This window comes from Tachyglossus aculeatus, chromosome 1 (genome assembly GCF_015852505.1).
Source record: "Tachyglossus aculeatus isolate mTacAcu1 chromosome 1, mTacAcu1.pri, whole genome shotgun sequence".
Lineage (NCBI taxonomy): Eukaryota > Metazoa > Chordata > Mammalia > Monotremata > Tachyglossidae > Tachyglossus > Tachyglossus aculeatus.
In genome coordinates this window covers 46,249,715-46,276,617 of record NC_052066.1, presented here as the reverse complement: position 1 = coordinate 46,276,617, position 26,903 = coordinate 46,249,715, and the positions used below count along the sequence as shown (strand labels likewise).

Genomic DNA, 26,903 nt, shown 5'->3' with positions numbered 1-26,903 from the left:
GTATGCTCTGGTGGTTCTGCCAAGGTTGTAATTAGGTGCTACAGTGCTGCTTCTGCCTTTGAGATATACCTAGAAGTTATGCAAGTTGCAGCCATGGATGTTGCTAGCATTTGAGGACCAATTCCCCTCCTGGTTGTCTGAAAAGGAGAATATGGCAGAAGTCAGAGAAGAAGCATTCTCTCCCCCAACACTTGTGACAGGACACATTATTGGACTGTAGAGCTCAAAGGAAAGGGAAGAGCTCAATAGGCAGAAATGTACTTGCAAATATATATATAGAGAGAGAAGCAGCATGGCCTAGTGGCAAGGCAAGGGTTTTGAGAGGTCAGAGGACATGGGTTCTAATCATGGCCCTGCCACTTGTCTGCTGTGTGAATTTGGGCAAGTCACTTCATCTCTCTGTGCCTCAGTTCCCCCATCTGTAAAATGGGGATTAAGGCTGTGAGCCCCACGTGGGACAAGCTGTTTACCTTGTATCTACCCCAGTGCTTAGAACAGTGCTTGGCATATAGTAAGTGCTTAACAAATGTCATCATTTATATATGTATGTGTATATATATATAATTATATGTATATTTCTGTCCTAGAAAGTGCCAGGTAATCTTGGTCACATAGTCTTTCATATGTGTCTCCTAGACCTACAGTATTGTCTCTTTCCCAAAGGTGAGTTTGGCGAAGTATGCAGTGGGCGTCTCAAAGTGCCTGGCAAGAGGGAGATCTGTGTGGGCAATTAAGACTCTCAAAGCAGGATATACCGACAAACAAAGGAGAGACTTCTTGAGCGAGGCCAGCATCATGGGGCAATTTGACCACCCTAATATCATCCACTTAGAAGGCGTCGTCACCAATGTAAGTAGGTCACTTCCACACGGCCGAGTTAAAAGTCACCGGGAAATTAAATCCTCATTTTTTCCAGGGAAATGACAGATGGAGCAGATCTACTGATAGCTAATAGGAGGAAATCAGTGCAGCACAAGTCATTAATCTTGCAGACAGCTATAAATGGGTTGATGTTTCAACTGATACCCCTTATCTCAAGGCAATTTGTGCAACAACGTACAGGGAAATGGATACATCAGGTTTCAGAGATGCCAGGGCCAGAGTTCAGATCGTGTCTAGCTAGTATTTAGGGTTACTTTTTAATCTACAGAGCAAAATCTCACCATCCATTTGCTGAAAATGTAAGATGCAGATGCAGGGAGACTCTACCATGCTTCAAGACTCGCTAGTCCACTCTTTCTGATTTATGATTGAGGCTTAGCTCCCGTTTACAGTAACACCTGGTTGGACCTTTCATTTTCAGTCCATTAACGTTCACCGAGCCTATGAACTATGCCTCAGTTAAAATACAGCAAAGCTCAACAGATGCCGTTTCTTAGCCAGAGCCGAAATGCATCTGTGAGACTGGTAAGGCCCCGCTTCGTAAAGTGCCACAGATACGGTGGGGTAGAGGCTGTTACTGTTTGCGATGGCTCAATTCCAGGGGCAGTGCACTAGACTTGTGCAGATCTCGCTACAATTACTCCAAGTCAAGGATATTGTAAGCACAGAAGTATGTTTTCAATGAGGCCTAGGAAATACATGGCTCGTCTTATTAGCAGTGAAGTTGTGTGTGCATCACGCTATGTAGGATTCAAAGTTGCTGGTGCATAAGGTGACAGAGAGCCTGGTGGGATCAGGGATTGAATGGGGGCAGGGGAGAGAGTTAAAGAAATGAGACATCTAAAAGGAAAGCATCCTTTATGATGAGAAATAACTATCATATAAAGATCTCCCCAACCAAACCTAAGCGCTATAACTCTCCCTGTGACAGAGTCTTTAAAACAACACCTTGTTATGCAGCTGATATTTTTCTATGTTGGGGGATGTAATTAGAGTAGACTATCCTAATGCATTAAGTTTTTCAAGCATGCTTTCAGAGAAAGGAATATTCTGTTGTTGTGCGTGGTCTGCGGAATGCTCCTAGCCCCTCGGTACTTTAATTAAAACATAACAGCCCGTTTAAATACTTCTGCAGGTCTGTCCTCTAAAAAGGGGTCTCTGTTCAGCTGGTCGGTTTTTTTTTTTTTTTTGCCATAGACAGTGATTTTAATAGCACCTCTGGAAAGGAGAATTGCAACAGGGGGATCTTTGTATTCAAATCCCAGTGTGGCTCTAAAAGACATAGCTATTACAGCTGTAACTGTTATAAACGACCTGGATGCATTTGCATAATGCAGTTGTCACTGAATTTAACATGATTTAAAATTTCCACTGAGGAGGAGGGGGTGAGCTGATCCCCTGCCTGCCTCCCTCTGTCTGTCTCCTGCTGAGATGGAATTCTGGTGTAGACCAGCCTGGCTACTTGGGAACTGTAGATGCTCTGCAAACACTGCCACTTAAGTTGACATTCATCTCACTTTCTCTTAAACACTTGAAAAGCCTACGATGAGTTTAATGAATTGAACATAACAATGCCTAAAAAATTGTGGTGGTGACACTTGCAGAGTTTCAGGAGGAGATGGAGATTATGAATTCATTACTGGATGAGTAACTTCATTTTTATTGACAGGACTGTCATAAATCCCCTCCACCACCTCCTTTCTGTTCTCTGTTTCTCTCACCCTCCCTCTCTGTCCCCTTAACGCAAGCAGCTCCTGAGTAATGGAATTATGTGTTAATGTACTGAAAGAGAGAGTCACCCTTTCTTGTTAGTTGACAAAGTGTGTTTTGATGGCAGCAGGTTAATTAAATCTCATTTAGATGTATTTGTTCTGTCAAACGGCTCTAGTCACAGATGCAAAGGGTAAATTAAACTGGGATATATGCTGATCAGGTTAGAGGTTTCCATTTGTACTAATGGAGGCATTAGTGGATTTTTTTTTTTTCTTTCTGCAACTATGTAAAGGGGAGGGAAAAAGAAAATGCCTTTATACTTTTCTGTTTTTACCATGTAAAAAGTGTAACCATTGACTGCCTTCCGCAGTCTAAAAGACAATAGTATCCACTGTGGCATTGCTCCCCAAATCCAAAAATTCTACTCCTGATATGAAGAGCTCCAAATTTCAAGTAGAGTGGGCCTGTTGAGGAGGAAATGGTTTGGTGTAGAAAAATGATAAGGGCTTTTGAAAGTTGAACGGTTTCCAGAGCCATCTTCCCTTACCGAATGGCAAAAGGAAAACTGATGGTAAATGCAGAAAGGAAAGCATAAACATTGTGATGGGTCCAACTAGTATTTTGCTCTCCATCAAAGACATGTTCATAGTGATCCTGGACAAAAAAGTTGAAAATTGTTTTTTATGGAAGAGATTTTTAGATCGCCTAAATGAGAATGCAGGTTTCCATGGAAAAAAAGGCCGTTTTAAGGCATTGAGTCTTGACACAGAAACCAAGAAGCTGAAAACTGTAAGGAAAAGAAAGAAAAGTGGTTTGGAGGTCATTCCCTCCCCCTCCTGCTCCCCGACCCCCCAACACCCGATTTTATACAGTAGGTTTTCTCCTCTGAACTGTGCAAGTTCAGTGAAATGCTGCTACAGGATTCAATTCTGTACCTTACAAGACACAGTCCATTGAATCACTTATCTGTTGGGCTTTTCGTGGTGTGTGGCAAATGGATGAGGTTTATTTATAGTCAGCGGAGAAAAAAGGGAACAGATTCTGGTGCAAGAAATGCAAAGAGAAAGGCATTTACATTATGTATGTTTAGGACTAGAGCTATGAAATAACTGAGTTTCATCTTCCTGAAAGTCAGGTTTTGTCTAAATAAGAAAAAGAGCTCCAGTTTCTGTGTTATACCACACAGGTGTAACTTCGAAGTAAATATCTCATTATCCTAAAAATGTGGTGTGTTTAAATGGGGCCTATCCATCTTTTTCACCCCCATTTTTGTAAACGAGCAATTATTTGTTCTCATGATCCCGGGATACCGGAGGGCACTTAAGCTAAAGACCTTGTCAACAAATCACCCAAAGGGTTAAGCTTCCAGATGGAGCTTCAACCTACACGTCCTATTAATATTTCATTCCCAGCTTCCCACAGCTGAAGCATAAGCTTGGCTTCTTTTAATTAAATTAGATCGCACAAGACAGGTGTCTTGGCAGTAAAATTGTGTGTAGCCTATTTTTATCTCATTAACAGCAGAGTTCATCAAGGAATTGTGTTTTTCTTTCTGAAAACTCTAGGTAAGCCAGTAATGATCATAACCGAGTACATGGAAAATGGATCCTTAGATGCGTTCCTGAGGGTATGTGATTGCTTCTTAATAAAACCAGGGATGTTTGTGCTTGGGAAACAAGGGTTCTTTGCATTCCTTCTGTTTGACTGTATTTATTGACTTAGTCAAGAGGAAATACAAGGGTCAAGGTAATGTTTTTTAAAAGAGGCTATTAAATAATACATGTTTAATCTAGTTTGCTTTTGATTTATTCCATCTCAGAGTGGCCGGTTGAGTGCCATAGGTTCATCTCAACTGGACGCATTTCGTCTCTCACAGGGAAGCTAGAAACCACCCCTTGGGTTCTCTTCAATCTACCAATCGAGCAATCAGTCGGTCAATCATATATAGGGAGCACTTACTTTTTTATGGTATTTGTTAAGTGCTTACTATGTGCCAGGCACTGAACTAAATACTGGGGTAGGTTCAAGATAATGAGCTTGGACACAGTCCCTGTCTTACCATCTTGATCCCCATTTAACAGATGAGGGAACTGAGGCACAGAGAAGAGAAGTGACTTGCCCAAGTTCACCCAGCGGATAAGTGGCAGAACCAGGGTTAGAACTCAGGTCCTCTGACTCCCAAGTCCTTGTTCTTTCCACTAGGCCACACTGCTTCCCTGTGTAGAGCATATGCTTGGGAGAGCATAAGAGAGATCATAGATGTGATCCCTGCTCTCAAAAAGCTTGCAGTCTATCAGAGAGACAGACACAGAAATAAATGACAGGAAGCAGTGGAGTTCACAGATATATTCACAAATGCTATAATAATAATCATACTTATTAAACACTCGCAGTATGCCAAGCACTTTTCAAGCGCCGGGCATTGTTCTAAGCTATAGTGGAGTAGAGAAAGTGGATATCCAAATGCTTAGGTGATGCAGCAGTTTGGAGTATCAGTAGTTGGAGGGGGAAATTAACTAGGACATGAGAGATTATAGAGGGATGGCCTTCTGGAGAAGATACGATTTCATAAAGGTTTCTCGTGAATTGGTGGCTCTGGTCAGAAATGCCAGGAAACAGTGATGGGCTTAATTTCATGAGAAGATATTGAAATGATACAAGTTGTAATGTATCAGGTGATATTTCATTTGCTAATAGTTAATAGGATTCTCCTTATTCCCTATCTCATACAGAAGAATGATGGCAGATTTACAGTCATCCAGTTGGTGGGGATGCTTCGTGGCATTGGCTCGGGAATGAAGTATCTATCCGATATGAGTTATGTCCATAGGGACCTAGCAGCCCGAAACATCCTAGTAAATAGTAACCTGGTCTGCAAAGTGTCTGATTTTGGCATGTCTCGAGTACTTGAGGATGATCCCGAAGCTGCTTATACGACAAGGGTAAGATTAAAGAGCTTCTGTATTATTTCCTCTAACAGAAAAATGTAAGTGACTTAGCTTCTAGAATCTCACACAGATTCTTAGCTTGCTTTAGAGTTGTAGGTTTCTAGTCCTCCCAAAGCATACCCCCACTTCCTCTTTTTCTGATCGCCCCAAATGGCAAAGGGTTTGACTTATCCATTGAGGTATTTTACTTGGTGGAAACTTTTTCTGTGGTAGAAGAAGATCTTTATAATCCGCAGAAACAAAGACAGGAGCAATTGCCAAGAATGGCTTCATTTTGACCATCTACCCACACCAAGAGCAGTATCAATTCTACCAACTAGTAACTTGATAGAATGATTTCAGTTTTCCATCTTGTCTCCCCTGCCAGTTTCTGGAGGAAGCTCTAATGTATGGAAAAATGTTTGAGAGAGTCAGCAAGAAGAGGAGGTGAAAGCGACATGGATATAGGACGCGGCTAACCTCAAACTTGTTCCTGAGGCACTAGGGCTCTGACATACTCACGGTTCTATTCCCTGCACTCACTCCTATGTGATCTTGAGAAGAGAGAAGTAATAATCACATCTGCCTTTGATGAGAAAGGTTAACAAGAAGAGCCCTGCTTCGAACGAGCTGATAATTATGAAGATAGGGAGTGTGGTATTAAGAGGAAGGAAAAGGCAGTAGTTAGGAAAAGAGAAGAACTCGATAAGGGGTGGAGAGGTTGTGCCTCTATTCAGAGCTCGCCAACACTTTGGAAACTTACCAACTCTGCCAGGAGGGCAATGTTTGAAAAACATTGCGCTAATTGGGCATTCAACCCTGGATATAATATGAGTTAGTCAACCCATGTACTTCACTTTGTTCTTTCCTTTATTCCCCCTTTTGGAGTTTTTGAGAGGGAATTTTTCTGATCTTTTAAAATGTTTTTGGACTAACTGAAGAAAAAAGCATTTTCCAATTGGTTTAGAAAGAAGATATTTGAGTATTGGATTTATTCCACATTTCCATTAAGGAAATGTTTTTCCCATTACTAATGGTCTGAATTTTATTGTTCAGAGATAAGCAGGGATTCAGGCACCACTAAGAGTTATCAGTACACATTTAATGACTAGCTGTCTTGGTTTTAGCAATTTCAATATAAAATACTAATGGAATAAACACAGCGGCACATAAAAACATTTACTGACCGTAAAGACTAACACCATTAAAATTAACATTAAACAGAAAAAGTTACAGAATCTGGGTATTTTATATATATATATATATATATATATATACACTTGCTAGTATCCCACTGTTCTCCCAAGCACAGAATGCATTTACCATACCCCATTTTTGTTCCTCTAGTTTCTAATTTTACTTTTTCTTTTTATTCCCGATTCACAGTTCATCTGTTTTGGAAATAATTGTTCTAAACTAAATTAATCTCAATGTTAATACTAAGATGCTCTATTTTCTATAGCTAAAAAGATTGAGAGAAACATTGAAACATACGCCCAATCAGTCAATCAATCACTGGTATTCATTGAGCATTTACTGCGTACAGAGCACTCTAAGAAGTATTTGGCAGAGTACATTATAACAGAATTGGTAGACACGCTCCATGCCCACAAAGAGTCTAAGTCAAACAGCTAAAAGTTAGGCATATGTATAAGGGTAAGGTTAAAGCCACTGAAACAGTGAGATAAATACAGTACAGTGCCATATTTTTAAGAACAAATTGCAGCAAATCAATGAAATTTTTATTATTCAGTAGTGCGTTGTTGTGTATTAATATCCATAAGGAAGTATGCCTAGACAATAAACTTTAAAAACCTGATTTCAACTTGAATCGATTTCCCCAGTTGGATGAGAAGGAAAGTTAATGTAAAAGTTAAGTTAAAGTTTAAGTAAAGTTAGGTTTCCCCAGATGGAAGAGAAGGAAAGGAAATGATCAATTAAAAACACCTTGTGCAGTAGCATAAACAAATAGAGGAAATTTTGGCACTGGATTAGTACAGTAAAAGAAAATTAAATAAACAGGAATCAGATTTCCACAACCTTAAAAAAAAAAGAATTCCTTTTCTAGCCATTGAGATAAATGTCTTTCAAATTTATGATAATTCTGATGTTTTTCTTGTTCTCTATTGACTTTACTAGTATACAAACCATGTTGGGTATGCTTTTCCAACTGTGGGGATCAGAGTGGAGTTATGCATGGAAGAGAGATTATAAATTCAGAGCCAGCACTCAATTTAGTTCCTTTTAATTTTACAGTGTCACATGATTGACCTGTTTTTATGTAGCCAATGAGCAGGTCTAGCAGAAAAAAAACAAGAGTGCTGTCCCTCTTTAGCTGTTTATCCTTATTTTTTTTTAAAATAATGATGTTGTAAATCTAAGCATTTTCACGTGTTACCAAAAGCAGAGATCTGAGTTGATAAAAAAAAAAAAGAAGTCTGCTTTGCATCTGTGTGATTAACAAAAATAATTGGATGGACTCTTTTCTCATCACAGAAGAGTTAGGTGAAACAAAATGAGGTATCAACTTCTGAAATTGCTCAGGGAGCTATTTTAGAAATTCTGTATGCCATTAAAAAAGCAGTCATGTCATTCTGAAATTATACTGTCAGATCAGCAACGTGCCTAAGAAGTAACTTACAACTTTCCGTTCATAGGGCGGCAAGATTCCCATCCGGTGGACTGCACCAGAAGCTATCGCATATCGTAAATTCACATCAGCAAGTGATGTGTGGAGCTATGGAATTGTAATGTGGGAAGTGATGTCATATGGGGAGAGACCGTACTGGGACATGTCCAATCAGGATGTGAGTTGTCTGTTTCTGCAACAAATGATTTTGGATGTGGCTTAATGGAAAGAGCACAGGCTTGGGAGTCAGAGGTCGTGGGTTCTAATCCTGGCTCCACCACTTGTCAGCTGTGTAACTTTGGGCAAGTCACTTCACTTCCCTGTGCCTCAGTTATCTCATCTGTAAAATGGGGATTAAGAATGTGAGACCCACGTGTGACAACCTGATTGCCTTGTATCTACCCCAGCGCTTAGAACAGTGCATAGCACATAGTGAGCACTTAACAAAATACCATCATTATTATTATTATACCACAACATCTGCATTTTTGAAAGATTGGTGGGGTTGAGATCCTGAAGCCTGCAAAGTGTTTTTCAAATTTAAGTGGCATACTAATGTAAAATGGTGATTCTGTGATTTCCAAGTTAAAAACGAGCATAACCAGGGTTAGAAAATCATTTCACTTTGTTCACTTTCGAAACCAAGATAAAAGCATCATCATACTATGAAATCTGGAGGAAAATTATACGTAATTTGTAGTTGAACTCAGTTTCACACGTGGAAATATTTCTGAAAAAGACATGGGTTTAGTGGAGGAGGGGAGGTTAGTATTTTAAAGCTTTTGTAGTTCTAATTAAAACTTGCACCATCCTCTCAATAGCAGAATAGCTGCTCCTAGAGGACATCAAAAAAAGCTACTCCAAATGACCCTTCATAAATTATGTACATCCCTTTAACTGTACCATCTGGACAGCTTCAGGCCAGAGGGAATATATCACCAATTTCAGAAAAGCATTCAATACTGACACTATTAAGATTCCATAGTAATAAAATTTGTTTTAAAATGTCTCCAGTGAAAAATAGCAATATCTGGGTCAGAATTGTTTTCCTGGAGAATTTGCAAGGTGATACCTTTTTACTATTCCTTGAGCTTGATTGGAAAAGGTTTAGAAAAAAGGATGGAAGTGGAATTACAAAATGCCAACTTGATAGTTTTCAAGCTATCTTTCATTTGTATGGCAGAATGCTGGCTATGAGAGTTTACATGTGGATGGTATTAAATCTATCTCTTTTTAAAAAGGATTTCCTTTTAATTTCCTTCTGATGTGGAATGTTTCCTGGCATGCTGCCTTGCCCTCCTGAATCAACAGGAAGTCATCAAGACTTCACAATTAAACAAAGAACCAGGTGCACTTAAGAAACATGATGCCGTCTCCTTATCGATGAAAGATTCCTAGAGGAAGACAAGTGGCCCTCTATATCTATTGGATCAAGAAGGATCCATAGGATTCCCAAAATGAGTGGAGCTGGTTATGTTAATATGACATTAGCATTAACTTATCAAAGAGGAGTTACTGGAAGAAAGACAGCAGCTAGTGAAGCTTGTAGATAATTAAGGGCTGGGAAAGACTGCATACTTGTAAAGGGTAGTACAATATATTAATCGGTGTAATTATGCTATGGCGAGAACCTAAAATGCTTCCTCCAGATGAATTTTGATTCAGCTTGGAAACTATTAAGGAGTTGCAGATAAACACTCTAATACATGCAATGTTTCTGTTTTTATTTTTAAAATGTGCTTACTACAATTTGGAGTAAGTCAAGTTCCACAAAAGCAGAGCATTAAAAAATATATCCAGATGTTGCCAATTTCCCTGCCATGACTTTTTTGGGCCCTGTGCCTCTGACAAAGACTGTATATATTTAGCAAATTCTTGCAATTTTGGAGATTTTAGACAAGGCTTATATTTTGCCTTGTATTTTGGATCCCTCTATTTCATATATAGAATGTGTCTGGCTGTTTGAAATCTTATGAGTAAGAACCAACGGGGCCTAGATTTATCACTATTAGATAGCATTCATTTGAGAACCCTCACGTGCTTGACTCTGCTTGGTGCTGAAGTGACTACCTTCAAATATTATGGTCTGTTATATTCTAAAATCCTGGCACAAGATGATCTCTACCTTATGGAATGTATATAATTGAAAGATTATTTCCAGGCCTGGGAGTTAATGACATCCTGGCACATAGAGAACTGATAGTCATTTTTTACTTAACTTTAGAAAGGCTCTAATTTTGTCCTCCATGAAGTATTGATCAGTTTGCAGGGGGAAATGTTGACTATATCTCACAGCTGTTTGGTAGTTCTCACAGATGACTGGTGGGAAATAATTGAGCAATAGACGAGGGTGAACCTGGGAGTTCTGTAGCAGGTAGTGCTGGGCCTAGTATTGTGTATTTAACATTTCCATAAGGGAAATGGAAGAAGGAATTCAAAGCATACATCCAGAAATGCGAATAGCTTAGGGGAATGACTCACATCAAAATCCAAGGGGTGGAAAAGTAATCGGAAGCAAGCAGGATGCAGTTCAATAAGAATTTTCAAAGGGAGTACACTTGGGGAGAAAAAAAAACCAACTCCAGAAATGCAGAATGTGAATGACTTGTCCCTTTTCAATTTTCTCTTATTTGCACACACACACACACACACCAAAAAAAAAAAAAAAAAAAAATTCATGGTTTCGGGTAGATATGACACATTGGCTATGAGTCCACAATGCAGTCCTCTAAATCAAAATGCAAAAACAAGGAGCCTAAATTATAATTCATTTGAAGTTGAACTTAGCTGCACACATGGAAATATTATCAGAAAAGACACAGGCTTAGTGGAGAAGGAGAAATTACTTTGTTGAAGCTTACATTGTTTTAATTACATTGCACCATCCCTTCAACAAATGACTCAAGTTCACAGGGACAGAAACAGAGTCAGAATGGTGGTGCCCTCTTTCTAATGATACTGTAAATTGAACTGCCACTACCACTCCATCCAATGGGCTTCCCATATGCTTCAGGGAGCGTATTGGGAGTTGTCATTTAAGCGGAGTAAGGAGTAGGTTGTAATGTAAGGAGTAAGTCCCTGGTAGAAATAGACATTTCATCTTCCACTAGAACAATACAGGCAGAGAATATGGGAACAGGGAGAGGGAATAGGAAATAAGTTTCCAATTCAGATGTCTCGAGGACGCATTGTAGCTCAAATGGCAACCCAAGTGGCAGACTAAGGTGATGGATTTCTGTTATCTCTGGGGATAATAATAATAATTATGGTACTTGTTAAGCACTTGCTTTGTGTCAGGGGATGCTTAGATGTCTTTGGAGATGTCCACCTCAAAAGAGCCAGAGTGATTTCTTTATCTGAAAGTCACCCAGGAGCTCTTGTCAGGCCAGATTGCTGGGAACAAGAAATCAAACTGCAATAACAATCATTTCATTTGTCAATGACAGGTAATTAAAGCCATCGAAGAAGGATATAGACTACCTCCCCCTATGGACTGTCCCATTGCACTCCATCAGCTGATGCTTGACTGCTGGCAGAAAGAAAGAAGCGACAGGCCTAAATTTGGACAGATTGTCAATATGTTGGACAAACTCATCCGCAACCCAAACAGCTTGAAGAGGACGGGCACAGAGAGCTCCAGGTCAGCTGCCCTTGCTTAATGGTGATCTATGAGGAAGTGTATTAAAGTCGACAAGCAAGCTGTACCCTCACCTGTTCCCCCTTTAGAAGATGCTTCACAGAATCTCGCCAATTGGGGAAATTTTGTTTTTCCAGTGGAAAATCTGCCCTATTGCTAACAATCTTTGTGACCATTCTTAGTTGGGGTTGCTCTAACTGGTGGTGTTCAAAGAGCAATAAACAGTAAACATACAAATCAATCACCTCTGGGCTGCCTGCCTGGCAAATATTGAAAGAGTGATGAGAGTGTGGCTTTGTAAAAAAAAGTAGTGTGCCAGAAAATTGAATTTTTAGGAGAATAATGAGCAAGGTAGAAGCATTTATGACAGAGGACTTAGAAGGGTGCACCAGATACAGAAGAATAAGAAGGGAGATTGCATAGGAAAAACAAAAAAGTCACACTTTATAAACCAAAAATCCATAATGGATTTGCAAGTGATAAAACTAGCAGTAGAACTCAACCATACAGGAGCCCAGAGTGATGCTGTAGTTGAATTTTATGGAAAAAAGTGATTAGCAAAAAATCCCTATATTTTCTTAGTTCCCATGGTACCTTCAGTAGGACTTTTTAAATAAAATGGACAGAAGTAGAGTGGTCATACAAGAAGCAGACTGAGCTATGAAGCTACATGTAGGAACTTTTGCAAAAATGTAACAAAGCCAGATAAAAGCACCTTTGAATGCATGTTGTTTGTGACTCAGTTATATCTGGGATTAATGATAATAAGAATAAAAATGGTATCTTAAGTGCTTACCATGTGCCAAGCACTGTGCTAAGGTCATAAACAGTCACAGACCCACACAAAGATCACAGTCTAAGAGGAAATAAAAACAGGTGTTTAATCCCCAGTCTGTAGTTGAGGCAAAAATAATTTAAGTGACTTGCCCAAGGTCACACACTGTAGACAAATGACTGATCCAGGAGTAGGATCCTGGTCTTCTGACTCCCAATCTCCTGTTCTTTCCACTAGGTCATACTACCTAAAATATGAAGTAGGCTAAGAAAAATGTTTACAAAGTGATCAGTCTTTTTGATATCTAATTATTTTGACACATGAAACAAGAGAAGTACGCATTTACTTGTGAAAGAGATATCACTCAAGTAACTTGCTGTGTTTTACAAATAGCACTATATAATGAAGTAAGACCTCCAGACTATGTTTTCTGGAAACAAAAGACCAATTTGGAAGACCAGAACATTCTTAGCAGAACCTCTGATATACTGGTATTTAAAGAAAATGGTGTATTTCATGTATATATAAGCAAAGACTTTAATGACTTCTTGCCATTTACAGTACCAAAGACCATTAGCATTCTTAATCTCTTTACTCCATAGTTCCTCTACATTGTCTTAATTGTTGCTATATAATCTCAAGCGTACCCCACTTTCACATATTCAGTTGATTATGGAAAGAGTAATATTGCTATTAAATCCCTTGAAGTGTTAGGCTAGATCACAATCTAATTTCCAAATAAATGCCCATCCTTCTTTGTATCTATCGATCCCTCTAGCTATTCACACAAAGATAAACTGAAAGGTATAGATCAAATAATATTAATGGTCTTTGTTAAGCAGTTACCATTTGCCAGGCACTGTTCTAAGTACTAAGGTAGATACAAGCTAATCAGGCTGAACACAGTCCCATATGGGGTACACTTTTAATCCCCATTTTACAGATAAGGGAACTGAGGCCCAAAGAGGTTAAATGTCTTGCGTAAGGTCACACAACAGACATGTGGCAGGGCCAGTATTAGAACCCAGGTTATCTGATTCCCAGGCCATGCTCTATCCCAAATGCTATGCTAATCATTGCTAATATTGGTAGATGATTGGCAGGGTACATTTTCTGAGTTTTGATTTTCTTGAAAAATGTAATTTACAGACAACAGTCTTATTAAAGCAGTAGCAATATATGCATCTTCCAAGGTTAATTCTCCAGAGACTCAAAAATCTTTCCCAGAACATGATCATGGTGATGGTAACTAATACAACCCTCGTGCTTGATCATTCTTCCGACATGGTTCATGCTGTTGGGATTGCAGAAATCCTGTTAGATCCTTGGGAGGGCTTTCCAGTAGCCTAATGAAAAACACCTGGGGCAAGAAATGCATACACTAATAAATAACATAATAATAAGTGCCTTTAATTTGTTAAAATCATTATTTTGCAGTCCCAATGAGGGGCTTCAAGAAGCACATTCCACAGCACAAACAACGATCAAAGTGGCTATTATTCCCGGCAGTTCTGGCACACGTGCTGGTCAGGAATGGATTGATTAAAGAAGGGATTAACTCCCCGCTGTCTCAGGTTTGTCTGAAAGCACTGAGCCTGCTTGCCAACTTAGCTGGAAACATGCTTGACCTGAAGTCTCACTGTTTTCTGTGCATCAATAGAGTCTGGCAGGTCACATGGTCACTTCTGGCCCCGTTTAAAAAAAAAAAATCATGTCGATTATGTTTTTCAGCCGATTGCCAGGTGAGGAAATCCCAATGTTACCCTTTCATACTGAACTTCTCCCAACATACCTCAGTGTTGTGCGGCTTTTTCATTGCTCTCTGTTATCTGTTCCCATTTTGTTCCCATGCAGACCTAATACTGCCTTGTTGGACCCGAGTTCTCCTGAATTCTCTGCTGTGGTGTCAGTGACTGACTGGCTCCAGGCCATTAAAATGGAACGGTACAAGGATAACTTCACAGCTGCAGGCTACACCACCCTAGAGGCTGTGGTGCACATGAACCAGGAGTAAGTACTCCGCCATATAACCAAAAAGGGTAAATCTAGATTTAATCAGTCTGCTTTCGCTTTGAGCTGCATTTCATTCTGCTCATTAAAAATGGAATGCCTCTCATTTTGATTGAGTGTAATTTCACAAAGCCTCCATAGAGCACCTTCATTGCCACATTAAATTGCTTAATTAAACATTTCTATACACCTTTCTTGTTTTGCTGGATGAACCGTGGCTGATTCGACTGTGAATCTCTGCTGCTGTGTTGGCCCCCGAGATCCTCAGCCTTTGTTTCTCTTTCTTCCTCTCTTGTTCACAGCGACCTGACAAGAATTGGCATCACCGCCATCACACATCAGAACAAGATTTTGGGCAGCGTCCAGTCAATGCGAACCCAAATGCAACAGATGCACGGCAGAATGGTTCCCGTCTGAGACAGTACTGAATAAACTCAAAACTCTTGAAATTAGTTTACCTCATCCATGCACTTTAATTGAAGAACTGCACTTTTTTTACTCCGTCCTCGCCCTCTGAAATAAAAATCCGCAGCATTGCTTGGTGTACAGATAGCTGAAACTGTGGGGCCTACAGAAATGACAACCCGTCATTTAAACCAGACCTGGAACAAATTGTTTCTCGAAATAATATTTCTCTTGTCAATCAACAGTATGTAATATACATGTATCTATATAAATATAGCATCACCTTCAAGTTTTGGTTCCGTGTTTGCAGCCAGATACTGTACTTACTTCTCTTCTTGGAATTACAACCAGAGTATTTTGTTTGTGGGATAAACCACAGTTGTGCATATTTTACTGAAACAAAGAGGCTGCCCTGGGATTTTTTTCTTCCGACTTGGTCTTGGTTTGCAGGGCATCACTGATACCGTGGAAAGAGTCCTCAGTGAGAATTTGGTTTGGTTGATCGGGGCCTCATCATCGGTGTTTGCCCAGTCAAGGGCATTAGTGACCCGGTGGATTATGGAAACAAGCAAGCAAACAAAATCCCAAACGCTGGACAGAATGGGTCTGTGTTTTTTGGCTGCTTTTGTGCCAAATTGAGTCTTCACGTGATGAACTCTTGGAACGAATGGCAACCCTCTTACTGCCAACTGGCTGTGATGATTTTCTTGAGAACTTTCACACTAACCTCCTTTTAAGAAGCCACCCTAAAGCTAAAAGGTCAGTGGAAAGAGCCAGCATTCTCTTTTTCGAAATGGTGTACGTGTCTCTGTCTTGAAATACCACCAGAGAAAGTGTTCTTCATTTACAGCTTGCAACACAGTGGTTTTCAGCTAGAGTGAGAAGCAGTTGATAGGATAATCTCCATTTACCTTCTAAAGCCCTAAATAAGTTGGTTTCCTTTGCCTTTGCCCTTAGTTCTCCTCTTCTTCTCAGTAAACCAGCTTTAAATGTTTGTGAGGAATAACTCACTATTTTCTTCAGTGCCCTGCCCTGTTGCCTGACATATTTCTCAACCAGGCATTTTACCACCATGCTGAAACTGCCATGACTGTCATGTTAAAACTCTTCCCTAGAGCTTCCAAACCAGGCCCAAGTGCTTCACTGCTGCCTCATTTTCTTGTGTTTTTCCTTGCTCTCAAGTCCTGTGGGAATTAGGTCAGAGCTGCCAAGTGTCAGTTGGTGTCATGGATAGACTACAGTGTAAATGAATTGGGAAACTGTATAGCTGAAGGTATAGTAGAAAAAAAAATTGGGATGCTGTAAGGCAGCAGCCCATCATCATTGCCACATGCTGAGAGTTTGTCATTCATTTTGTCTTTTTCCTTTCCTCAAGTTTATAATAATGGTAGTTGTTAAGTGCTTCCTATGTCCCGAGCACTGTATTAAAGCAAAGGGGAGGATTCAAGCAAATCGAGTTGGACACATTCTCTGTCCCATGTGGGGTTCACAGTCTCAATACCCATTTTGCTGCTGAGGTAACTGAGGCACAGCAAAGAGAAGTGACTTGCCCAAGGTCACACAGCAGACAAGTGGCAGAGCAGGATTAGAACCCATGACCTTCTGACTCCCAAGCCCGTGCTCTATCCACTATGCCATGATGCTTCTCGGTGAAGAGTTCAGCCCCACTGCCTGGGTTTTCTGCTAGGACACCATATATTGGATGGTCTTGAATATAAATGATGATGATAATAGCAATAATAATAATTGTGGTATTTGTTCAATTCTTACTACCTTCCAAATACTGTACTAAGCATTGGGGTAGATAGAAGAAAACCAGGTCCAACATCAGTCTGCTAGACTGTGAGCTTATTGAGAACAGAGATCATATATACTAATTCTCTCAATCACTTAATAGTGTGCCCTTCACCTAATTGGATCTCAGTAAGTAAGATTGATGGATTCATTGATTGACTACGGGGATTAGATTCAATAGACCTTTTGCTCTCATGAAGGTAGAAGTGAAATAGGCCTATCTTAGCTATCTGTGGACTGTCTCAGTTATCCCTTGAGAGTGGGAGGAAGGTTCTTATTGACATGGGGCAATCTACCTTCTATCCTCTCACATCAACCTGGCTTGCCCGGGATTCCAGGAGAAGGATTGGGATCAGGCACTGAACAAGAGCCTTTTCCTCTCTCTCCTTCCCTTTTCCCACTCTATACAGGAATGGGGCTGGCACAAAAGGGGCCTCTGCAACACATCCTGTGAGTTCTCACCATCACTGGCCTGTGAGTTCACTGGCCAGAAGGCTAAGCCTAGAGGACAGTTCCCACTCCTCTATTGTCTCCCGTCACCATGTCCCTGCAAAACATGTAAAAAACTGGACCGTCGGGACAAGACCATGGTCAGTTCTGTAGGACCTCTCTATCAAAAGGGCCCAGTTCAACAGTGTGAAATCTGGTTCTGGAACAGGACTGGAGCAGTCGCTGATAACGTTAACTTTAATTTGTGCCACTTCAACATCACAGCAGCAAATTCCAAATATTTTTTCTTGAAAGTGATGTGTTGAAGTTTGAAGTGTCTCTGTTATTCCAAAAGGCAGAGTCATTAGGTTTTTCAATTGGAAAAATTTAACTTTAGCATCTGTCATTTTTATGACTTTTTGCAGTAACAGGTTGATTTTAGCCACTTTCTTTCCTGAGCTTTATCCTCAAAGTTACTTCTTCAGTAGATGGGAAATTAAATTTGATGCTGTCAAATCATGACAGCCTGGTAAAACCCTTCTCTGCAATATTAGTCATAAAAGCTTTTTTGTTAGGAAAGAATTTGGGATTTGTTTTGTTAAAAAAAAGTACATGAGCAATTCAGACATTATCACATTTAGCTGAAGGCTAGAGACCTGGATGTTGTGTTAAGAATGACAGTCATTTTCTTTGTGTATATACCAGTTGCAAAATTTAGTCATTCAATAAAAACAAAACTTCTTCTTGAAGAACCTTCAAAATATATTGTTCTTAACAAAAACAGCTTCAAATTACCATTTTTCGATGTTTCCTTAGATCTAAAACTAGCAGGGTGGCAGAGAAATTATCACTAAACTCCAGAATCCTTTGCTCTGACTCTCTTGAGAGCTTGTCATGAAGACAAATGTGATGGAATATGAAACAAAATACAGCATAGTTGGAAATGCTTCCATCTCAAAGATTATATTTAGTGTGAGCCTAAGAAGGTCACATCATTCTTGTACCTCAGTTTCCTCATCTGTAAAATAGGAATAACGATGCCCCCCGAATCTCAGAAGGAGAGTTACAAGGCTATAGAATATTGGAGGAAGCAGTAGGCAATCACTGATATTAAGGTGTTGCTGTTGCTATGTTATTATTCATTCATCTTTCATAGTGATTCTTTGTTCTTAATTGAAAACTCCAAGACTGGATGAAATGAAGTCTAGTTTTTGAATTTGGATGGACCACTGAAACTTGGTCACTTGAAATGAATCTGTCCTGTGAGCCAAATACACGTAGTCCAGAGGACTTTGGCAATAAAGGCTTGCCCAGTAAGATCATTAATCGAGTAAAATGATAATGATAATAAAATAATAGTAGTCATATTTGTTATGTGCTTACTATGTGCCAAGCACTGTTCTAAGCGCTGGGGTAGATACGAGGTGATGAGATTGGACACAGTCCCTGTCCCACATGGGGCTCACAGTCTTAATCTCCATTTTACAGAGGAGGTAACTAAGGCCCAGAGAAATGAAGGGACTGCCCAGGGTCACACAGCAGAAAAGTGGCAAAGCCAGGATTAGAAACCATGACCTTTCAACTCCCAGGCCCAGGACTAGCCACAAGACTGCTTTATTGAATGCCCACTGTGTGTAGAGCATTAGCTTAAGCTCTTGGGTGAGTTCAGTGGGTTTGGTAGATCTGATCCCTGCCCTCAGTGATCTTGCAATCTAGTGGGAGGACAGTAAAATCATTTATGGGGAGGAGCAGGAAAATAAAAGAGATTAATTTTTGGTTAAAATGCTGTATGACATCATTGTTAGCAGAAGGGCTTTGTGGAAAGAAATGGACATAGGTGGCAGAGGACTTGGGTTCTAGCCCTGACTCCGCCAGTCTCCTGCCGTATGAGCTTGGACAAATCACTTATCCTCAATTTCCTCATCTATAAAATGGGGATTAATGCCTGTTCTTCCTCCTACTTAGACTGTGAGCCCTATGTGGGACAGTGACTATTTCAGCTAGACCTTATTAACTTTTATCTACCCCAACACTGCTTAATAGTAATACTTATGATAATAATAACAAAGGGAATTAGATGAGAGAAGTTCTTTGAGGTCCCTGACAGAATTCCTAATCCTGAAGCCAAAAATTTGCATCTGATAGGGGTCTTCATTCTTCTTCATTTTCCAAACTGAGCCTTAGTCTTTATGTGAAATAGATTCTCCCTACTGCCATGCTCACTTCCAGTAGTAAGTGCTGCTCAGCCCATGGGAGAGAATGCATCTCCCCAAGCTTCTGGCCACAAGAAGGACTTCAGGGAGATAATCTGGCTGAATAGTAAAAAAAGAAAAACCTAAGAGCTAAAAATCCTTTATTAGTCACACTGAATGGCACAGATCAAGTGCTAGCTGAATGAATTAGGAGCTGCACTAGTAATTTTAAATAGTGTACAGAAGAATTTGTAGATGGCCAAATCCTTCTTACTGAATCCCCTAAAGCCTCATATTCCTGAGGTTTTTTAAAAAAACAAAAAACAAAAAAAACGTATTTATCAGGTTCTGGGCAAAAATTCCTGGCGTTTAATGAGAATGTGAAAAAAGCAGCCTATTATGCAAGGGTAGACTTTTGCCCAAGCTTCAATTTTTTCTCATGGGGTGATATAGTACCAAATCCTGCCAGCCACTGCTGGAGATAGCTGATTAATGAGATTGCCTGTATTAACCTATTTAAAATGAATGAAGTGAAAATCACTTCATTCCCTTTGAGGAGATTTGTGGAAATAAGGTGAAAATGGCTCAGTGGGCAGCAAAAAAAATAAAGATGCCAAAAAAGTATTTCATTGCTTTGCATTCACCTTGTTTGACCCTAGGTTTCCCCTAGAATAATAATAATAACAATAATAATAATAATAATGATGACATTTGTTAATAATAATGGCATTTATTAAGCGCTTACTATGTGCAAAGCACTGTTCTAAGCACTGGGGAGGTTACAAGGTGATCAGGTTGTCCCACGTAGGGCTCACAGTCTTAATCCCCATTTTACAGATGAGGGAACTGAGGCCCAGAGAAGTTAAATGACTTGCCCAAAGTCACACAGCTGACAAGTGGCGGAGCCGGGATTTGAACCCCTGACCTCTGACTCCAAAGTCCAGGCTCTTTCCACTGAGCAACGCTGTTTAACTATGTTAAGCTCTTACTATGTGTGAAGCATTGTTCTAAGCACTGGGGGGAGGATACAAGGTGATCAGGTTGTCCCACGTGAGGCTCGCAGTTTTAATCCCCATTTTACCGATCAGGTAACTGAGGTGCAGAGAAATTAAGTTACTTGTCCAAAGTCACACAGCTGACAAGTGGCGGAGCCAGGATTAGAACCCATGACTTCTGGCTCCCAAGCCTGTGCTCTTTCCACTGAGCCGCACAAGTCCTTGAAAGCCCATCGTACTGCCAAGTAGTCTATGACTGCTTTAGACTGCCATTATTAGAGCAGTGAACATCCAGTGAAGACCCCAACCCACTCACTACCACAGAGACTCACAATCTAATTGTAGAGGAAAACTGTCTTTAGCTCCTTGATTCTTAGCTGCTCACTTACTTGTTTGTTCTTTGATGGTTGCCTCTTCCTATAGGTTTTGTTCAACTGCCTGGCATTTCCCCATGCTCTCTTTTGAATTTAAAGTGGTTGACCAAATATGGCAAACCTGGTTTTGTCTTCTAGTTAGGAAACCTTATAATAATAATAATGGTATTTGTTAAGCGCTTACTATGTGTAGAGCACTGTTCTAAGCTCCAGGGTGGTTACAAGGTGATCAAGTTGTCCCACGTGGGGCTCACAATCTTAATCCCCATTTTACAGATGAGGTAACTGAGGCTCAGAGAAGTTAAGTGACTTGCCCAAGGTCACACAGCAGACAGGTGGTGGAGTCGGGATTCGAACCCAGGACCTCTGACTCCAAAGCCCGAGCTCTTTCCACCGAGCCACGCTACTCCACTTAGTGTTTTTCACTCAATTTAATAGCAGCTTCTCACAGTAGCCCTCTGAGGCAGGGCAGGATTTTGATTTTAGAGCCAGAGGGAAAGAAACAAAAGCAAAAAGACAGGAAAGTTCATCTGCTTGTTCAAAGTGACAGTGGTGGCAGAACTAAGATGCACTAATAACCCGTATGCCCTCATTTTGATGCTATATTCAACCCTGGTTCTTTCTGCAAAGAGAGGAGATCTTGTTTCCTTATTGGTGTGTAGGGGAGGGGGAGGAATAAGGAGGTCTGGGCCTGTAACTGTTTTCAGTTCATTTTGTATTTAGACCTATATTCTTGTCTTCCTTTTCTAGGGAAAACAGATTCTGCTTCCTTGGCCTCACAGCCCCTCCTATCACACTGCAATCACACAGCGATCACACCGACCATGGGAAAAACAAAAACAACTGAACTCTAATCCTTCCAAATTCAACGGGCCTCCTGCTTCCACATCAGCACAGAGACTCACTACGGGGATAGAGACATTCTGGAACAGAGACACTCGGCAAACAGCACTGGTCCCTTAAAGAGGGTGTGACTTTCAAGTACTGTTTTCCAGTGGAAGAAATGAACACGTTCAAAGATTCAGCATCTGTCCTCCAACGATCACTCGAGGAATGTACTGTATCAAAGCCCTAGCCCTGCAGAGCCCCTGTTTTGTCTTTGTTTTATTTATCTATATTTCCATATATCTTTCCTGCATGTCACTGTTGCATCCATACGACTATGCGAGTGACAGAGCAATACAGGTATTATCATGGACGCCAGATTAGGTGCCGCCACTCAGAACCCAGTTCACATGAGCTGCCTATATATATTGCTGAAGTAACATTTTACACAAGATGTGCCATTGCAGTGATATAAATATATTTTTTTTCTAGACTAAATAACGAGCTATCTCTTGATGTATGTATGTGTGCGCGTGGGTGTGCGTGTGCATGAGTTTTCTTCATGCTTAGAACAGCCTGTGAATGCTTGGAAGATCCCCGCCAGGCATTCTAGTTCTCCACTGGTTCCAAGCTGAAGCGATACATGAGATAGTGGACTTATATAGGCTACGTCTGTCATACTAGGAAGAAAATACAAAAACGTTCCCATTTCCTGTACCTATTAAGTGTATTTTGTAGTTGCCACACTAACCTTAAATAATAATTCCACAATTTAGGCTGAAGGAATTTTCACCTTAGTTCTGAAGTGGTGATTGAAAAAAAAAACACCAAAACTTCATTTCGGTGAAATTAATCAACATCAGTATCTCTCACTCTGATCAAGGTCATTATCAGAGTCATCAGTTCCTTGATGAAAGAGGAAGGGTGGGGACACCTTTATCTGGTGACCCTGAACCGAAAAATAAGTAGCCGTTTTTTTGCTCACAGTGGTGGACTTGTTAAATGCAAACAGATATATGCAATTCTTATAACTTCAAAGATGCACAAGGATATAGGTATCGACCTTGACAATATAACATCCTGTAGTTGAAACACTTTCTGTCCCAACATAGGAGAATGAAGCATCAGTTTTTATAGTTGGGGTTGCAGTTGTTAACTGTACCTAAGAACTATCAGTTTCTCAGTTTCCATAGGCAGATAGTAAATGAATTGATGTACAATCAAGGTAATTACTCTGACCCAAAGAACAGCACCAGCCTTCTATAATCTGAGATCTATAGGCTAAAGAGTTCAGTGTGAATTAAGCTCTTCCTTCTCAGGCAGAAATACCCTAAGCTCCGGGCAGCCTCCTGTCTTTCTACATTTTTAATTCAGTGACTGCCATTCTCTATTTACAGTATGGTTGCTAAGGAAGGGCTGTGATCATAATGGAAACTCTAATTCTGTATGTCAGAAGAAAACCACGGGTTGAATCCTAAATTGTTTTCCAAGAGCCTAGGCCATGGATGAAACAGAAAATCACTGTCAAAAAGTAACTTTTGAGCATCTTACGGAGTGCATGACATTGTGGTGGTCAGGAAGCAGGGGATCCTCGTAGGGTCTTGACATGTGTTTGCGCTCCCAATTCAGCATGCTTGAATGTCAACGTGTCAATCAATATTGGTTTAAAAAACACCAAAAAATAGCAAATCGATCCCAGTTTTGTCCACTGACTGCCAATTAAAAAAAAGACTGTCAATAGGACACCAGCACAACAGCTCTTGATCGTTGAAAGAGTTGTGTTCCTTCACGCTGCTGGTAGATGTATTTCTAGGTATCTTGCTGTACTTAATTAGAATGCATAACCATATAGAACAAAAAAATGTAAACCAGAAAACAAGATTTAAACACAGAATGTTCATGTGTTTGATACCTTCCGAACAAAGAACCTACAGAATGAAGAGTGCATTTATTTTTTGTATCACTGCAAGTATGCTGGAATATGCAAGGACTGTGGTTAAAATTAGAATGTATGAGGCATATTTTAATTTAGTTCGTACTGGAAAACATTCTAACAGAACATTGCTTGGGTCATAAATTTGAGCGAATGCTGACATAGACATATAGATTTTCTATTTTGTTTAATTTGTAATTTTTTCCCCTCCATGAACTTTAGGTACACATAACTTATGTCATTTATTTATGGTCTTTTATACCTAGTTTGTAAATTGTAAAATAGCAAACTAAATGCAAAAGTTTGCATTTGAAAATAATAAAGTAGTTGCTGTACAAACCTGGAACTTGTTTACCTCTTTCCAGAATTTTTTTTTGTCAAAATGTGCTGGTTGTTTATCCTAACTCAATTAATTGTTCGAATGCTTATGGATAAAGGACAAAAATTATAGTCTGGTTCTCAGTTTATGATTTGTGCTGTGTTTCAGTTCACTGACATTACAAAGCAAGTATGATACCTGTAATATAGTTCAATCAGTGGTATCAATCAATCAGTCAATGGTATTTATTGAATGCTTACTGTGTGCAGAGCATTGTACTAAGCATTTGGAGAATACAATACAAACGAGTTGGTAGATCCTTTCCCTACCTATTAAATGCTTACTGTATTTGGAGTATTGTATTGGGCATGAGTTTAGTTAGAATTTAGCTGTGTTATTCTTTCCACTTTTAAAAAAAAGATTTGGTATGAATGGAAAAAAATATTTAACACAAAAACCTAAGTGTAATATTCCAAAAGATGAGTGATAATTTTCTTAATTAGAATCTCATGCTCCGAAGCCTAAGACTAAGCATAATATGCCCCTCCTCCACAATCATTCCAAATGCTACAAGTTGAGAGTTAATGATTCATCAATAATAATAATAATGATGATGGCATTTATTAAGTGCTCACTATATGCAAAGCACTGTTCTAAGCGCTGGGATGGTTTCAAGGTGATCATGTCCCACAAGGGGCTCACAGTCTTAATCCCCAGTTTATGGATGAGGTAACTGAGGCACAGAGAAGTTAAGTGACTTGCCCAACATCACACAGCTGACAATTGGCAACGCTGGGATTTGAACCCATGACCTCTGACCTCAAAGCCCGTGCGCTTTCCACTGAGCCATGCTGCTTCTCATTTGGAGAAATGGTTCAGAGAAGAAATAATAATGGCCTATAGGAAAGGAACATACTACTACAATGGCAATTAGAATATAGGATAGATAGACTAGAGAAAGTGGGGAAGAGTAAAGAGCAGGGAGAGATTATCTATGAAACTGAAATTCACCAAAGTGAACCTTAACCAAAAGAGGATGACCAAGAAGATTCAAAAAGCAGAATCACCTATAAAAGGGAAAAGGGGAAGAGAACAGCTGGGAATTCAAACTTGGTGAGCAAGTGGGAGAAAACAGTAAGAACAATGAGAATAGAAGAAAATATGAAGGAGAGAACCTGAGTGTAACACAACCTACCTTTCATTGATAACACAGATTCCATATTGGAATGCTGGGCTCCAATCATGAATTGAGAGAAAGATTAATGTTTGAGGGTTAAAAAAATGACCATAAAGAATCATCAAATAAGTTTTCTTTTATATAGTTGTCCTACATTTTTGAAGAAAACACCACTGGTGGTGAAATTCATCTATGCATGTGTGAGTGACCAAAAAGGTGAATGTGGAACCCATAGTCCTGACCTCAGTCAGGACATGTCTCTCATTCCTTGTTTTACTCAGAAAATACATAATCTTTTCTTGAAAGTAGTACACATGCTTGTCCAACCACAACCACTTTTCTAGTGGGATAAGGGGCTGTCTGGAGAAACTGGGCAGGGTCTTATAAATGGCTTTCCAATATAAAAAAAATGATGAGTCCCAATGAAGGTAGAACGAGGGGAATCATGCCTATGAGCCACAGCAAGTAATAACTTTGAATAGGAATTGGTAACTATAGCTGCTAATATCAATTGTCAAACTGTGGCACAGTTTAAATCAGTTCATTCATTCATTCAATCATATTTATTGAGGGCTTACTGCATGCAGATCACTGTACTAAGCACTTGGGAAGTACAAGCTGGTAACATATAGAGAAGGTCCCTACCCAACAATGGGCTCACAGTGTAGAAGAGGGAGACAGACAACAGAACAAAAAATGTAGACAGGTGTCTAAATCATCAGAACAAATAGAAATAAAGCAATATGCACATCATTAACAAAATAGAATAGTAAATATGTACAAGTAAAATGAATAGAGTAATAATTCTGTACAAATATATACAAGTGCTGTGGGGAGGGGAAGGAGGTAGGGCAAGGGAGATGGGGAGGAGGAGAGGATAAAGGGGGCTCAGTCTGGGAAGGCCTCCTGGAGGAGGTGAGCTCTCAGTAGGGCTTTGAATGGAGGAAGCTTGGAGGATGTGTGGAGGAAGGGCATTCCAGGCTAGGGGAAGGACATGGGCCAGGGGTCGATGGCAGGACAGGTGAGAATGAGGTACAGTGAGGAGGTTAGCGGCAGAGGAGCGGAGGGTGCAGGCTGGGCTGTAGAAGGAGAGAAGGGAGGTGAGGTAGGAGGGGAGAGGTGATGGACAGCCTTGAAGCTGAGAGTGAGGAACTTTTGCTTGATTCATAGGTTGACAGGCAGCCACTGGAGATTTTTGAAGAGGGGAGTACCATGCCCAGAGTGTTTCTGCACAGAGATAATCTGGGCAGGAGAGTGAAGTATAGACTGAAGTGGGGAGAGACAGGAGGATGGGAGATCAAAGAGGAGGTTGATGCAGTAATCCAGATGGGATAGGATGAGAGCTTGAGAGAGCAGGGTAGCGGTTTGGATGGAGAGGAAAGGGCGGATCTTCGCAATGTTGTGGAGGTGAGACCGGCAGGTTTTGGTGACAGATTGGATGTATGGGGTGAACGAGAGAGTGGAGTCGAGGATGACACCAAGGTTGTGGGCTTGTAAGATGACCAAATACATCAATTGTATTTATTGAGCACTTACTTTGTGCACAGCACTGTACTAAGCACTTGGGAAACTACAATATAACAATTAACAGAGACATTTCCTGCCCACAATGAGCTTACGGTCTAAAGGATGATTGTATACTCTAGAAGATGAGCTACCTGTCAAGGTAATCCCACCCTTCTAGACATCCGGCGATGTAGGGGACTACATTTTCTCCATCAGACTAGTACCTGGAGTACAAGTCAGGGGAAACATTGCTTTCTTGGAACATGCATGATGTTTCAGCTACCAATTTCTTTGTGTGTTGCTTCAGGACTAAAGTACTGAATTGCACAGTGAAAGAAAAGTCATGACCCCCAGTTGACATCTTTTGAATTTCAAGCCATG

The 26,903-nt window shown here is 40.2% G+C and overlaps 1 protein-coding gene across 1 annotated transcript in view; it reads left to right on the top strand.

The window, feature by feature from the left end:
* The window catches only part of EPHA4 (EPH receptor A4), a 145,421-nt gene extending 121,562 nt beyond the window's left edge, over positions 1 to 23,859 (top strand). The window contains 9 exon segments of the mRNA XM_038744794.1: positions 664 to 725; positions 727 to 853; positions 4,161 to 4,222; positions 5,328 to 5,537; positions 8,180 to 8,329; positions 11,598 to 11,791; positions 14,418 to 14,573; positions 14,876 to 15,737; positions 21,513 to 23,859. Of these exon segments, the coding sequence (XP_038600722.1) occupies positions 664 to 725; positions 727 to 853; positions 4,161 to 4,222; positions 5,328 to 5,537; positions 8,180 to 8,329; positions 11,598 to 11,791; positions 14,418 to 14,573; positions 14,876 to 14,990 (1,076 nt within the window). The 3' untranslated portion in view covers positions 14,991 to 15,737; positions 21,513 to 23,859.
* The last annotated feature ends 3,044 nt before the right edge of the window (positions 23,860 to 26,903 follow it).